The 12,624-nt window shown below is 38.2% G+C and overlaps 1 protein-coding gene across 1 annotated transcript; it reads right to left on the bottom strand.

Annotated features, from left to right (window-relative positions):
- Positions 1-8,411: 8,411 nt before the first annotated feature.
- LOC119534992 (translocon-associated protein subunit gamma) lies at positions 8,412-9,176 on the bottom strand. The gene has a single exon (XM_037837523.1). It carries the CDS (start codon positions 9,169-9,171, stop codon positions 8,614-8,616), a length of 558 nt encoding a protein of 185 aa, XP_037693451.1. The 5' UTR covers positions 9,172-9,176; the 3' UTR covers positions 8,412-8,613.
- Between the last annotated feature and the right edge of the window lie 3,448 nt (positions 9,177-12,624).

The following is a 12,624-nucleotide window of genomic DNA, read 5'->3' as shown; positions in this document are numbered from 1 at the left end:
CCCATGCTGAGTGAGGTGGGCCACACCTTCTTAATGGTTCCACATGCACAAGAATGGATTAATTTAACAACATATTTTTCTGAGGTACTCAAAATCACCACAGAGTTCTTCCTGGCAACACTGGATGCAGGTGGCCATTTTATTTTACTTAACAGTCACCACTTTGGGTCATTGTCCCAATGATTTTATTGGAAACTTGACTAAAACACTCAGGTCACAACCTTTGATTTTTTTGTTGGGTGGTTTAGTAGGCTCCCTCAGTCATTCTGTTCCTTTTTTTTTTTTTTTTTTTTTTTTTTATCATCATTTTATTGAGATATATTCACATACCACGCAGTCATACAAAACAAATCGTACTTTCGATTGTTTACAGTACCATTACATAGTTGTACATTCATCACCTAAATCAATCCCTGACACCTTCATTAGCACACACACAAAAATAACAAGAATAATAATTAGAGTGAAAAAGAGCAATTGAAGTAAAAAAGAACACTGGGTACCTTTGTCTGTTTGTTTCCTTCCCCTATTTTTCTACTCATCCATCCATAAACTAGACAAAGTGGAGTGTGGTCCTTATGGCTTTCCCAATCCCATTGACACCCCTCATAAGCTACATTTTTATTCAACGGTCTTCGAGATTCATGGGTTCTGGGTTGTAGTTTGATAGTTTCAGGTATCCACCACCAGCTACCCCAATTCTTTAGAACCTAAAAAGGGTTGTCTAAAGTGTGCGTAAGAGTGCCCACCAGAGTGACCTCTCGGCTCGTTTTGGAATCTCTCTGCCACTGAAGCTTATTTCATTTCCTTTCACATCCCCCTTTTGGTCAAGAAGATGTTCTCCGTCCCACGATGCCGGGTCTACATTCCTCCCCAGGAGTCATATTACACGTTGCCAGGGAGATTCACTGCCCTGGGTGTCTGATCCCACGTAGGGGGGAGGGCAGTGATTTCACCTTTCAAGTTGGCTTAGCCAGAGAGAGAGGGCCACATCTGAGCAACAAAGAGGCATTCAGGAGGAGACTCTTAGGCACAAATCTAGGGAGGCCTAGCCTCTCCTTTGCAGCAACCGTCTTCCCAAGGGTAAAACTTTTGGTAGAGGGCTCAACCCATCAAACCACAAGTCCCCTATGTCTGTGGTCATGTTAGCAACCATGGAGGTGGGGTAGGCGAATACCCCTGCATTCTCTACAGGCTCCTCAAGGGGGCACTACATCATTTTTTTTTCCTTGTTTTTCTTTCTTTCTTTTTTTTTTTTAACTTTCCCTTCTTTTTTAAATCAACTGTATGAAAAAAAAAGTTAAAAAGAAAACAAACATACAATAAAAGAACATTTCAAAGAGACCATAACAAGGGAGTAAGAAAACGACGACTAACCTAAGATAACTGCTTAACTTCCACCATGTTCCTACTTTACCCTAAGAAAGTTACATAATATAGCAACCTTTCTGTGAACTTGTTCCTACTATATCCATCAGAAATTAACAGATCATAGTCATTTCTGGGCATCCCCAGAACGTTAAATAGCTTATCTGTTCTTCTTGGAATATTGTTCCCCCTTCCTTAATTGCTCTCTACTGCTAGTTCCCCTACATTCTACATTATAAACCATTTGTTTTACATTTTTCAAAGTTCACATTAGTGGTAGCATATAATATTTCTCTTTTTGTGCCTGGCTTATTTCACTCAGCATTATGTCTTCAAGGTTCATCCATGTTGTCATATGTTTCACGAGATCGTTCCTTCTTACTGCCGCGTAGTATTCCATCGTGTGTATATACTACATTTTATTTATCCACTCATCTGTTGAAGGACATTTGGGTTGTTTCCATCTCTTGGCAATTGTGAATAATGCTGCTATGAACACTGGCGTGCAGATATCTGTTCGTGTCACTGCTTTCCGATCTTCCGGGTATATACCGAGAAGTGCAATCGCTGGATCGAATGGTAGCTCTATATCTAGTTTTCTAAGGAACTGCCAGACTGACTTCCGGAGTGGCTGAACCATTATACAGTCCCACCAACAATGAATAAGAGTTCCAATTTCTCCACATCCCCTCCAGCATTTGTAGTTTCCTGTTTGTTTAATGGCAGCCATTCTAACCGGTGTTAGATGGTATCTCATTGTGGTTTTAATTTGCATCTCTCTAATAGCTAGTGAAGCTGAACATTTTTTCATGTGTTTCTTGGCCATTTGTATTTCCTCTTCAGAGAACTGTCTTTTCATATCTTTTGCCCATTTTATAATTGGGCTGGCTGTACTATTGTCATTGAGTTGTAGGATTTCTTTGTATATGCAAGATATCAGTCTTTTGTCAGATACATGGTTTCCAAAAATTTTTTCCCATTGAGTTGGCTGCCTCTTTACCTTTTTGAGAAATTCCTTTGAGGTGCAGAAACTTCTAAGCTTGAGGAGTTCCCATTTATCTATTTTCTCTTTTGTTGCTTGTGCTTTGGGTGTAAAGTCTAGGAAGTGGCCTCCTAATACAAGGTCTTGAAGATGTTTTCCTACATTATCTTCTAGGAGTTTTATGGTACTTTCTTTTATATTGAGATCTTTGGTCCATTTTGAGTTAATTTTTGTGTAGGGGGTGAGGTAGGGGTCCTCTTTCATTCTTTTGGATATGGATATCCAACTCTCCCAGCCCCATTTGTTGAAAAGACCATTATGACTCAGTTCAGTGACTTTGGGGGCCTTATCAAAGATCAGTCGGCCATAGATCTGAGGGTCTATCTCTGAATTCTCAATTCGATTCCATTGATCTATATGTCTATCTTTGTGCCAGTACCATGCTGTTTTGGCAACTGTGGCTTTATAATATGCTTCAAAGTCAGGGAGTGTAAGTCCTCCCACTTCGTTTTTCTTTTTTAGAGTGTCTTTAGCAATTCGAGGCATCTTCCCTTTCCAAATAAATTTGATAACTAGCTTTTCCAAGTCTGCAAAGTAGGTTGTTGGAATTTTGATTGGGATTGCATTGAATCTGTAGATGAGTTTGGGTAGAATTGACATCTTAATGACATTTAGCCTTCCTATCCATGAACATGGAATATTTTTCCATCTTTTAAGGTCCCCTTCTATTTCTTTTAGTAGAGTTATGTAGTTTTCTTTGTATAGGTCTTTTACATCTTTGGTTAAGTTTATTCCTAGGTACTTGATTTTTTTAGTTGCTATTGAAAATGGTATCTTTTTCTTGAGTGTCTCTTCAGTTTGTTCATTTCTAGCATATAGAAACATTACTGACTTATGTGCATTAATCTTGTATCCCGCTACTTTGCTAAATTTGTTTATTAGCTCTAGTAGCTGTATCGTCGATTTCTCAGGGTTTTCTAGATATAAGATCATATCGTCTGCAAACAATGACAGTTTTACTTCTTCTTTTCCAATTTGGATGCCTTTTATTTCTTTGTCTTGCCGGATTGCCCTGGCTAGCACTTCCAGCACAATGTTGAATAACAGTGGTGACAGCGGGCATCCTTGTCTTGTTCCTGATCTTAGAGGGAAGGCTTTCAGCCTCTCCCCATTGAGTACTATGCTGGCTGTGGGTTTTTCATATATGCTCTTTATCATGTTGAGGAAGTTTCCTTCAATTCCTACCTTTTGAAGTGTTTTTATCAAAAACGGATGTTGGATTTTGTCAAATGCTTTTTCAGCATCTATTGAGATGATCAATTGATTTTTCCCTTTTGAGTTTTTAATGTGTTGTAATACATTGATTGTTTTTCTTATGTTGAACCATCCTTGCATGCCTGGAATGAACCCCACTTGGTCATGGTGTATGATATTTTTAATGTGTCTTTGGATTCGATTTGCAAGTATTTTGTTGAGGATTTTTGCATCTATATTCATTAGGGAGATTGGCCGGTAGTTTTCCTTTTTTGTAGCATCTTTGCCTGGTTTTGGTATTAGATTGATGTTAGCTTCATAAAATGAGTTAGGTAGTGTTCCATTTTCTTCAATGTTTTGAAAGAGTTTGAGTAAGATTGGTGTCAGTTCTTTCTGGAAAGTTTGGTAGAATTCCCCTGTGAAGCCATCTGGCCCTGGGCATTTATTTGTGGGAAGATTTTTGATGACTGATTGGATCTCTTTGCTTGTGATGGGTTGGTTGAGGTCTTCTGTTTCTTCTCTGGTCAGTCTAGGTTGTTCATATGTTTCCAGGAAATTGTCCATTTCTTCTACATTGTCCAGTTTGTTGCCATATAGTTGTTCATAATATCCTCTTATAATTTTTTAAATTTCTTCAGGATCTGCAGTTATGTCACCTTTTTCATTCATTATTTTGTTTATATGGGTCTTCTCTCTTTTTGATTTTGTCAGTCTAGCTAGGGGCTTGTCAATCTTGTTGATCTTCTCAAAGAACCAACTTTTGGTGATATTTATCCTCTCTATTGTTTTTTTGTTCTCTATGTCATTTATTTCTGCTTTAATCCTTGTTATTTCTTTTCTTCTACTTGGGTTAGGATTGGTTTGCTGTTCAATTTCTAGCTTCTTCAGTTGATCCATTAGTTCTTTGATTTTGGCTCTTTCTTCCTTTTTAATATATGTGTTTAGTGCTATAAATTTCCCCCTTAGCACTGCTTTTGCTGCATCCCATAGGTTTTGGTATGTTGTGTTCTCATTTTCATTCGTCTCTATATATTTAGCAATTTCTCTTGCTATTTCTTCTTTAACCCACTGATTGTTTAGGAGTGTGTTGTTTAACCTCCAGGTATTTGTGAATTTTCTAAGTCTCTGATGGTTATTGACTTCTAATTGTATTCCATTGTGGTCAGAGAATGTGCTTTGAATAATTTCAATCTTTTTAAATTTATTGAGGCTTGTTTTATGTCCCAGCATATGATCTATTCTGGAGAAAGTTCCGTGAGCACTAGAAAAGTATGTGTATCCTGGTGATTTGGGATGTAATGTCCTGTAGATGTCTGTTAAATCTAATTCATTTATCAGATTGTTTAGGTTTTCAATTTCCTTATTGGTCTTCTGTCTGGTTGATCTATCTATAGGAGAGAGTGATGTGTTGAAGTCTCCCACAATTATTGTGGAAACATCAATTGCTTCCTTTAGTTTTGCCAGTGTTTCTCTCATGTATTTTGTGGCACCTTGATTGGGTGCATAGACATTTACGACTGTTATTTCTTCTTGCTGAATTGCCCCTTTTATTAGTATGTAGTGGCCTTCTTTGTCTCTCAAAACATCCCTGCATTTGAAGTCTATTTTATCTGAGATTAATATTGCTACACCTGCTTTCTTTTGGCTGTAGCTTGCATGAAATATTTTTTTCCATCCTTTCACTTTCAGTTTCTTTGTGTCCCTGTGTCTAAGATGAGTCTCTTGTATGCAACATATTGATGGTTCATTTTTTTTTGATCCATTCTGCGAATCTATATCTTTTAATTGGGGAGTTTAATCCATTTACATTCAACGTTATAACAGTGAAAGCATTTCTTGAATTGGCCATCTTATCCTTTGGTTTATGTTTGCCATATTTTTCCCCTCTCTCTATTAATATTCTTTATTGTACCCATGCCGAACCTCTTTAGTACTGAACCTTTCTCCAAGTCTCTCTGTCCTGTCTTTGTTTCTCTGTCTGTAGGGTCCCTTGAGTATCTCCAGTAGGGCAGGTCTCTTGTTAGCAAATTCTCTCAGCATTTGTTTGTCTGTGAAAAATTTAAGCTCTCCCTCAAATTTGAAGGAGAGCTTTGCTGGATGAAGTATTCTTGGCTGGAAATTTTTCTCACTCAGAATTTTAAATATATCGTGCCACTGCCTTCTTGCCTCCATGGTGGCTGCTGAGTAGTCACTACTTAGTCTTATGCTGTTTCCTTTGTATGTGGTGAATTGCTTTTCTCTTGCTGCTTTCAGAACTTGCTCCTTCTCTTCTGTGTTTGACAGTGTGATCAGTATATGTCTCGGAGTGGGTTTATTTGGATTTATTCTATTTGGGGTTCGCTGAGCATTTGTGATTTGTGTGTTTATGTTGTTTAGAAGATTTGGGAAGTTTTCCCCAACAATTTCTTTGAATACTCTTCCTAGACCTTTACCCTTTTCTTCCCCTTCTGGGACACCAATGAGTCTTTTTTTTTTTTTTTTTTTTTATAAATCAAAGTTTAATGACATAAACATGACCTTTCACAAAAAATTTTGGTGTGACTCCAACTTCCAAATTTCAGTTAACTTCAAACCTTGTTTCAAATTATCCTTTTCAAGTGGCAATAATATACCAAAGAGAGCAACCAGTAACTTTTGACTTATGAAAAATAATTTCAATCCAAGAATTTTATTAAGTTGTAAATGAGGAAACTAAACATAGGGAAATGTAAAAATGTTCCAACAACTTAAGCTTCTACTTTATCACAAGGAGTTTGAAAAAAAAAATTTAATCACTTTGATCCCAATTACAGAACCCCTTTTCTTTTTAAGATAAAAAATTCTGCAGCAGAATTTTACTAATTAAATCACATTCAGCACAGTATAATTCTATGTGCCACACAGCCCTTTTAGATGATGGCACAAATACTGGACAAAAGGTTCTGTAGTTCACAAGAGTAAAGTACTAGAAGAGTAAATCCTTAATAAAAACTGTGGAACCATGAGTATATTTATGCCTTATAATCTTATGCACAGAAATTTATTTAACAAAGAGAAAGACAGAAACCATTATCAGGATTAAAACCAAAAAGAACTGAAAGAAAAATTCAGGAGTGAAAACAAATTTTGCTTATTTGTTCTCCTACAAATTTATTGAGTTTACTGAGTCCAGAGAAATTCTATTAAGAATATTAGGGTGAGATCCCCATTTAACCACCCCATCTCAGCTACACTGTATTATATACTAAGAACCAGAGAGACCCCCCCCCCCCAACTGTACAGGTACTGCCATCTAGTGGCAATTTTTTTCCCTGCAATTTCAAAAAGATACATGGCCCAGATTTGGTAACAAATAGTAGGCGCTGATGGTTTGTCAAATAATAATTCTGTCAAGGAAGCAAATGTATTTTATACACAAACTCCATACCACCAGTCGAACTACTGGCCAGTTATTTATCAAAAGAAAAGTTAAAAAATTAAATAAATCTCTTGGGAGTTTCTCTAACTGTACTTAACAGTTAATCTCTTCTGACTTCCCCATTCATTCCATGATACCTGGAGATGGCACTCAGATAATCATGCATCAAAGAAAAGCAAAGAATTGCAAACTTCTGGAAGCAATGATAAAACATAATCTTCAACTGCAATGATCTGGGTCACCTATGAAAATGGGCTCCTGACCTGTCTTACTTCCAACTCCTTTGACATGGCCCACCAAAACAGCCAATGTCATGGAACTAGAAGATGAACTCCTAATGAATACCTTTTTTATAAAGATATAAATAAGAAAACCAATGTAATTTATAACATTCATCTTAAATTTAGAAGTGGAAACTAAAGATTAGGAATAAGCTATTCTTTGTGAGGTATTGCCTTGCAGAAATTACTGGATATGGTCACAAGCTAATAGGAAACCTGTGATTCCATAGCCTTTTAAATGATATAGGTTAAAGTAAACCTTCGTGAGCTTTTTCAAGTCAGGCCACATGCAGAAAATATCTGTACACACACTGGTAAAAATGCAACAGCCTGCTCTCAGCTGGACTGAAACCAATATTTGGTTCATAACTGATGGGAATCTATGGGATAAATGGTTAAATTTATGAAAGTACTAATGGAAACATGCAGACAAGCACTAAAACCACTATTCCTTCCTTTCAAGAGTTCTCAGAATTCTGGAAATAAGGTTACAAAAATTACTTTGGTTTTTTACGTATCAATATTTAGGAAAGAAGTTCTCTCCCTTACTTAACATTCCTCCAGTGGTGTGAGACCATGGTCAAAGAAAACAATGATTCTGGTCTCTTACAGGTCAAACCAACATGGCAGGGTCAAGGTGACCTCCCTGGCCACCCAGGGCCCAAGGCATATAGCCGAACAGTGTGTGCTTTAAGACCACAGGACAACTTCCATATGCTTGGGCACTATTTTTAGGTATTACATTGGCTGCTTTTTTTAAAAAAAACAAAACAAAACAAAAAAACTTTTCTAAAATTTCTCATCCCTGAGTTGGAGAAACCATGTTTTTAAATTTAATTGAGTTATTTCAAATCACAAATTCAGAAACTTGTAAACATGAGGCTTCTGTTCAACACCCCAGGGGAGAAGACTCATTCTGATATTGGTTCAAAAAAAGTTATAATATTGTGCTTGGAACACAGAGGACCAGTTATTAACTTCTTGCTACTATTATAAATAATAACAGCTCAGCCAAGGTTACTGTGACCTCTGAAAGATCAAAGAAACAAGTTATTTTCTCTTTTTATGACTATAACACATTTGAAGACACTTTTTGCCTTTTAATAAATGTCCTAGTACTCTGCGTTTCTCTTTCAGTTCATTTAATTTCAACAATCTGTCAAAAAGAGCCAATAAACAAATACTGAATTACATTTTGTTGGTTTTTTTTAAATCCTTGAATTCCAGGCTACAAAAACATCTGGTGTGTCTCCCACCCTGACCATCCTGCTACTTTTCCATATACCACAGGCCACCCATAAATACAAAGTCAGGGGGAAAGCTGACATGGTCTACTTGGAGCCAGTAGACAGGAGGGCGATGAGTCCTGATGAAGCACTTATGGACAAAATATAGTTCACTGTAGGGTTGAAGTTCTTCAATATAAAGAAGGAAGCAACAATGACCAAGACCAGGAATAGAGTGTTGTTATAAAAGATGGAAAATGTTGTAGCTTCATAATCAGCGACTTCATTCTTCTTCCATAAGATTCTTTCATCTTTCTCCTTTCGAGACATCTTTCGATTGTCAGCTTCAGAAAGTTTTCGAGTTACTTCTTTGGAAACAGCATCCTCCCTCTTCTGTGCTACTTTGTGTTTGAGAACAAATTTTACATTCTTGTATGCAAAGGCTACCAAATAGGTGCTTACTAGGGTCATCACACTATACAGAACAGCCGACTGAATAAGATCCATATGCCATATTCGCCAATATAACCAAATGGGGATGGCAGACACGATGAAGGCATTCCCGAAGAAAAGCGCGGAGGACTTGGCCGAGAGGTTGCGGCTGAAATCCTGCAAGAGCAGGTCCTCCTCGGACTGCTGCTTGGAGCCACCCTTAGGAGCCATGGCGAGAAAGGCCACCAATGAGTCTTATATTTGGATGTTTCATATTATCTATCATATCCCTGAGGTCCATTTCTATTTTTTCAATTTTTTTCCCCATTCTTTCTTTTATGCTTTCATTTTCCATTCTGTCATCTTCCAGGTCACTGATTCGTTGTTCAACTTCCTCTAGTCTTGTACTATGAGTGTCCAGAATCTTTTTAATTTGGTCAACAGTTTCTTTAATTTCCATAAGATCATCCATTTTTTTATTTAGTCTTGCAATGTCTTCTTTATGCTCTTCTAGAGTCTTCTTGATTTCCTTTATATCCCGTACTATGGTCTCATTGTTCATCTTTAGTTCTTTGAGTAGCTGCTCTAGGTGCTGTGTCTCTTCTGGTTTTTTGATTTGGGTGCTTGGGCTTGGGTTATCCATATCGTCTGGTTTTTTCATATGCTTTATAATTTTCTGTTGTTTTTGGCCTCGTGGCATTTGCTGAACTTGATAGGGTTCTTTTAGGGTTTGTAGACCTATTGAAGTCCTTATCTCTAATTTATCAGATCTACAGCTTCGTGGAGTACACTTTCTCTAACTAACCAGCAGGTGGCGTCCACGAGCCACCTGTTCTCCACAAGCCAGTTCTCCCCTGCTTAGCCTTTTTGGTGAGTGGGGGAGTGAGTCTTGTGGGGCCCAATTGGTGTACCAAGCTTGCGTGTGTAGTTGGTGTTGCCTGCCCTGTATGTGGGGCGTGTTTCTGGGCAGTCGGGGAGGGGGGGTGGCCCTAACAATCAAATCTCCCTGGTGATCCTAGAGTTTTAAAGCTGCTGCAATAGTCTAATCCTTCAGTTCAGTCCTGCCACAGTTTGTCTCTGCCACTGACCCACAAGTCCTTGGTATTGGCGTATGGCTCCTGAGACTTGCAAGTGGGCCCCTCTTCCAGGCTGTGCACCCTGGGTCCTCTGTTGAGGGATGACTGTGCTATGTCACAGGTGAGTGCCGTCCCCCCAGGGCAGTTCTGGGCTGCTGGGCTGTGTAGGGAGGCTCCCAGTCTGGTCAAATGATGGCTGAATGGGGCTTTGTTAATTCACACTGCTCCACCTTCCCAACTCTGGGAGAATCAGCTGAGGTTGCAGGGAAGGCTAATGTCCACGCCAGTTTTGTGGTGTGTGCCTGTTATTTGAAGCACTTCTGTCACACTGGGTTGTCTGGGGCAGCTCTGGGCTATGGGGCTGGCGATGGGCAGGAGTGTTTCCTGTCCACCAGGATGGTGGCTGTGAGCGGACACCCCCCTTTTCTTGGGAAGTTGTGGTGTTTAGTGAATTTTCTCAGCCACTGAATTATTGCCTTTTGTCTCAGAGCTCTCTTAGTTCTGCTCTTGACTTGATGTGCCCAAATTGAAAGCCTTTGAAGCTTTCTGTATTGGGCTTCTTAGAGTAATTGTTTTAGAAAAAGAAAAAAGGATTAAAAAAAAAAAAAAAAAAAAAGGGCCCTCCTCAGAGATCTAATGGGTTATTGAAATGCTAAGAGACAAAGCAACCAGGGCCATTAGGGAAAGGTCCACAGGGCAGAGAGATCAGCTTTTCTTCGGGATTTGCATATGCGCCTTAGGGCCTGAGCTCCACCCTTCCCCTTTCTGTGTTCACTAGAACTCCAAAAGTCCTCTGCTTTTATTTTGGAGTTTTTCGTGTTGTTTTTTTTTTTTCTATGCCTGTCTCCTCTCTGCTGGGCTGGCTGCTCTCAGATTCTCTGGTGTCTGGTCTCAGTCTATCTATGGTTGGAGTCTGGATCAGTAGAATGAGTTTCCTATAAGAGCAGCCACTGCAGTTCTCCCTTCTCCTTCCTGGAGCTGACAGCCTCTCCTCCCACGGGACTGAGCCTGGCAGGGAGGGGCACGGGTCCCCTGGCCGCAAAAAGTTACAGATTTCGCTGATCTCAGCAGTTCCACGTTTTCATGAGTGTTGTATGAAGTATGCCCAAAGTCAGATTGCTCTGTGGTGTCCAGTCCACGCAGTTCCTGGCTTTCTACCTACTTTCCTGGAGGAGTAACTAAAACATACAGCTCACCAGTCTGCCATCTTGTCCCGCCTCCCGACTCATGTTCTTTTACATATCTGTTCCTTTTCTTTTTTTCTTTCTTGATGCAATGAGGTTCAGTTGGTTGGGGTCTTAAATTACATTTAAGACCATTGGAGTAGGGTTACTTACTCAACTGATTGAATTATAAGTACAGCACTTGCTCTGAGTCAGGGGATCTATTATTTTTATTTTTAGTCTCAGTCCACTAGAGACTATCCCATTTTTAATCTCATTTTTCTTTTGATAAGCTACTTTAAGAGCAACTAATCTGTCTTGAGGATGACAAGGAGTTTGAACAGATTCTTGAAACACAGTTTGTACAAGAAGAAATAAAACAGACTGATAATCACAATTAAAAGCATAAATCCAAAGCATACTTGTCCCCATATTCCATTAAATCAAGAACCCAGGTCAGAAAATAGGACTGTCCACTGAAATTTTTGAATCTTACTGATATCACAAAATACCTTAACTTGGTCCTTTAAAATATTTTGGTTATATATCACTGTGTCATAGTTAGTAATATAAAAGCAACATTGTTCATGGACAGTCAGGACATAGTCAAATTTCTAGTTAGTAATATAAAAGCAACATTGTTCATGGACAGTCAGGACATAGTCAAATTTCTAGGAACTTTACATCATTTCTGAAATATTTCTATTAACATTTTACTTATACAAATTTAATCAGTGGAAGGTTAGAAAATCTTTGTATTTTGACAACACTTCCCATGCAACTCACAAAATATCAAATAAAACTATTTCTAGCACCTCTCTTTTTACAAGATGAAAGAACAAATCCTTTGTGATTTTCCAGGGGCCCTCTGGGAAATCCCAAAGATAGTTTGAAATCAAGAAGACGTCATTTAGTTTTTGATTTGGGAAAGGTGAAATGTAAAAAGTTGTCAGGTTTGAACATTTTAAAAATAGAGTCATGTGTCACTATGAAACAAGATTTTAAGATTTAAAAAGAGGAGTTAACATCATTGTAAAAACAAACAAAACCTAACTCTTTCAAAAATGAGAAGACTTGTTCTCTAAAAAAATAAAGAATGATCTCACCGGCACAAACTAATTAGAATAAACAAACTCATCAAGTTAGAATCTAGAATATAGGTTACCAGCAGATAGATTGGGGTAAGAGAATGGGGAGTTGATGCTTAGTTTGTACAGAATTTCTATTTAGGCTGATTGTAAAGAGTTAGAAATGTATAGTGGTGATGGTAGCACATAACTGTGAATGTAATTAACAGCACTGAATTATATAGGTGAATGTGGTTAAAGGTGGAAACTTAGGGTTGTATATGTTACCAGAATAAAAATTAAATGCTAAAACATAGGACTGTATAACAGTGACCTTATTGTGGATGATAGACTATTGTTAATAGTACAAGTCCAAGA

Source organism: Choloepus didactylus, chromosome 5 (assembly GCF_015220235.1).
Source record: "Choloepus didactylus isolate mChoDid1 chromosome 5, mChoDid1.pri, whole genome shotgun sequence".
Taxonomy (NCBI): Eukaryota; Metazoa; Chordata; class Mammalia; order Pilosa; family Megalonychidae; genus Choloepus; species Choloepus didactylus.
The sequence above is the reverse complement of the archived record's forward strand: the minus strand, read 5'-3'. Positions and strand labels throughout refer to the sequence as shown.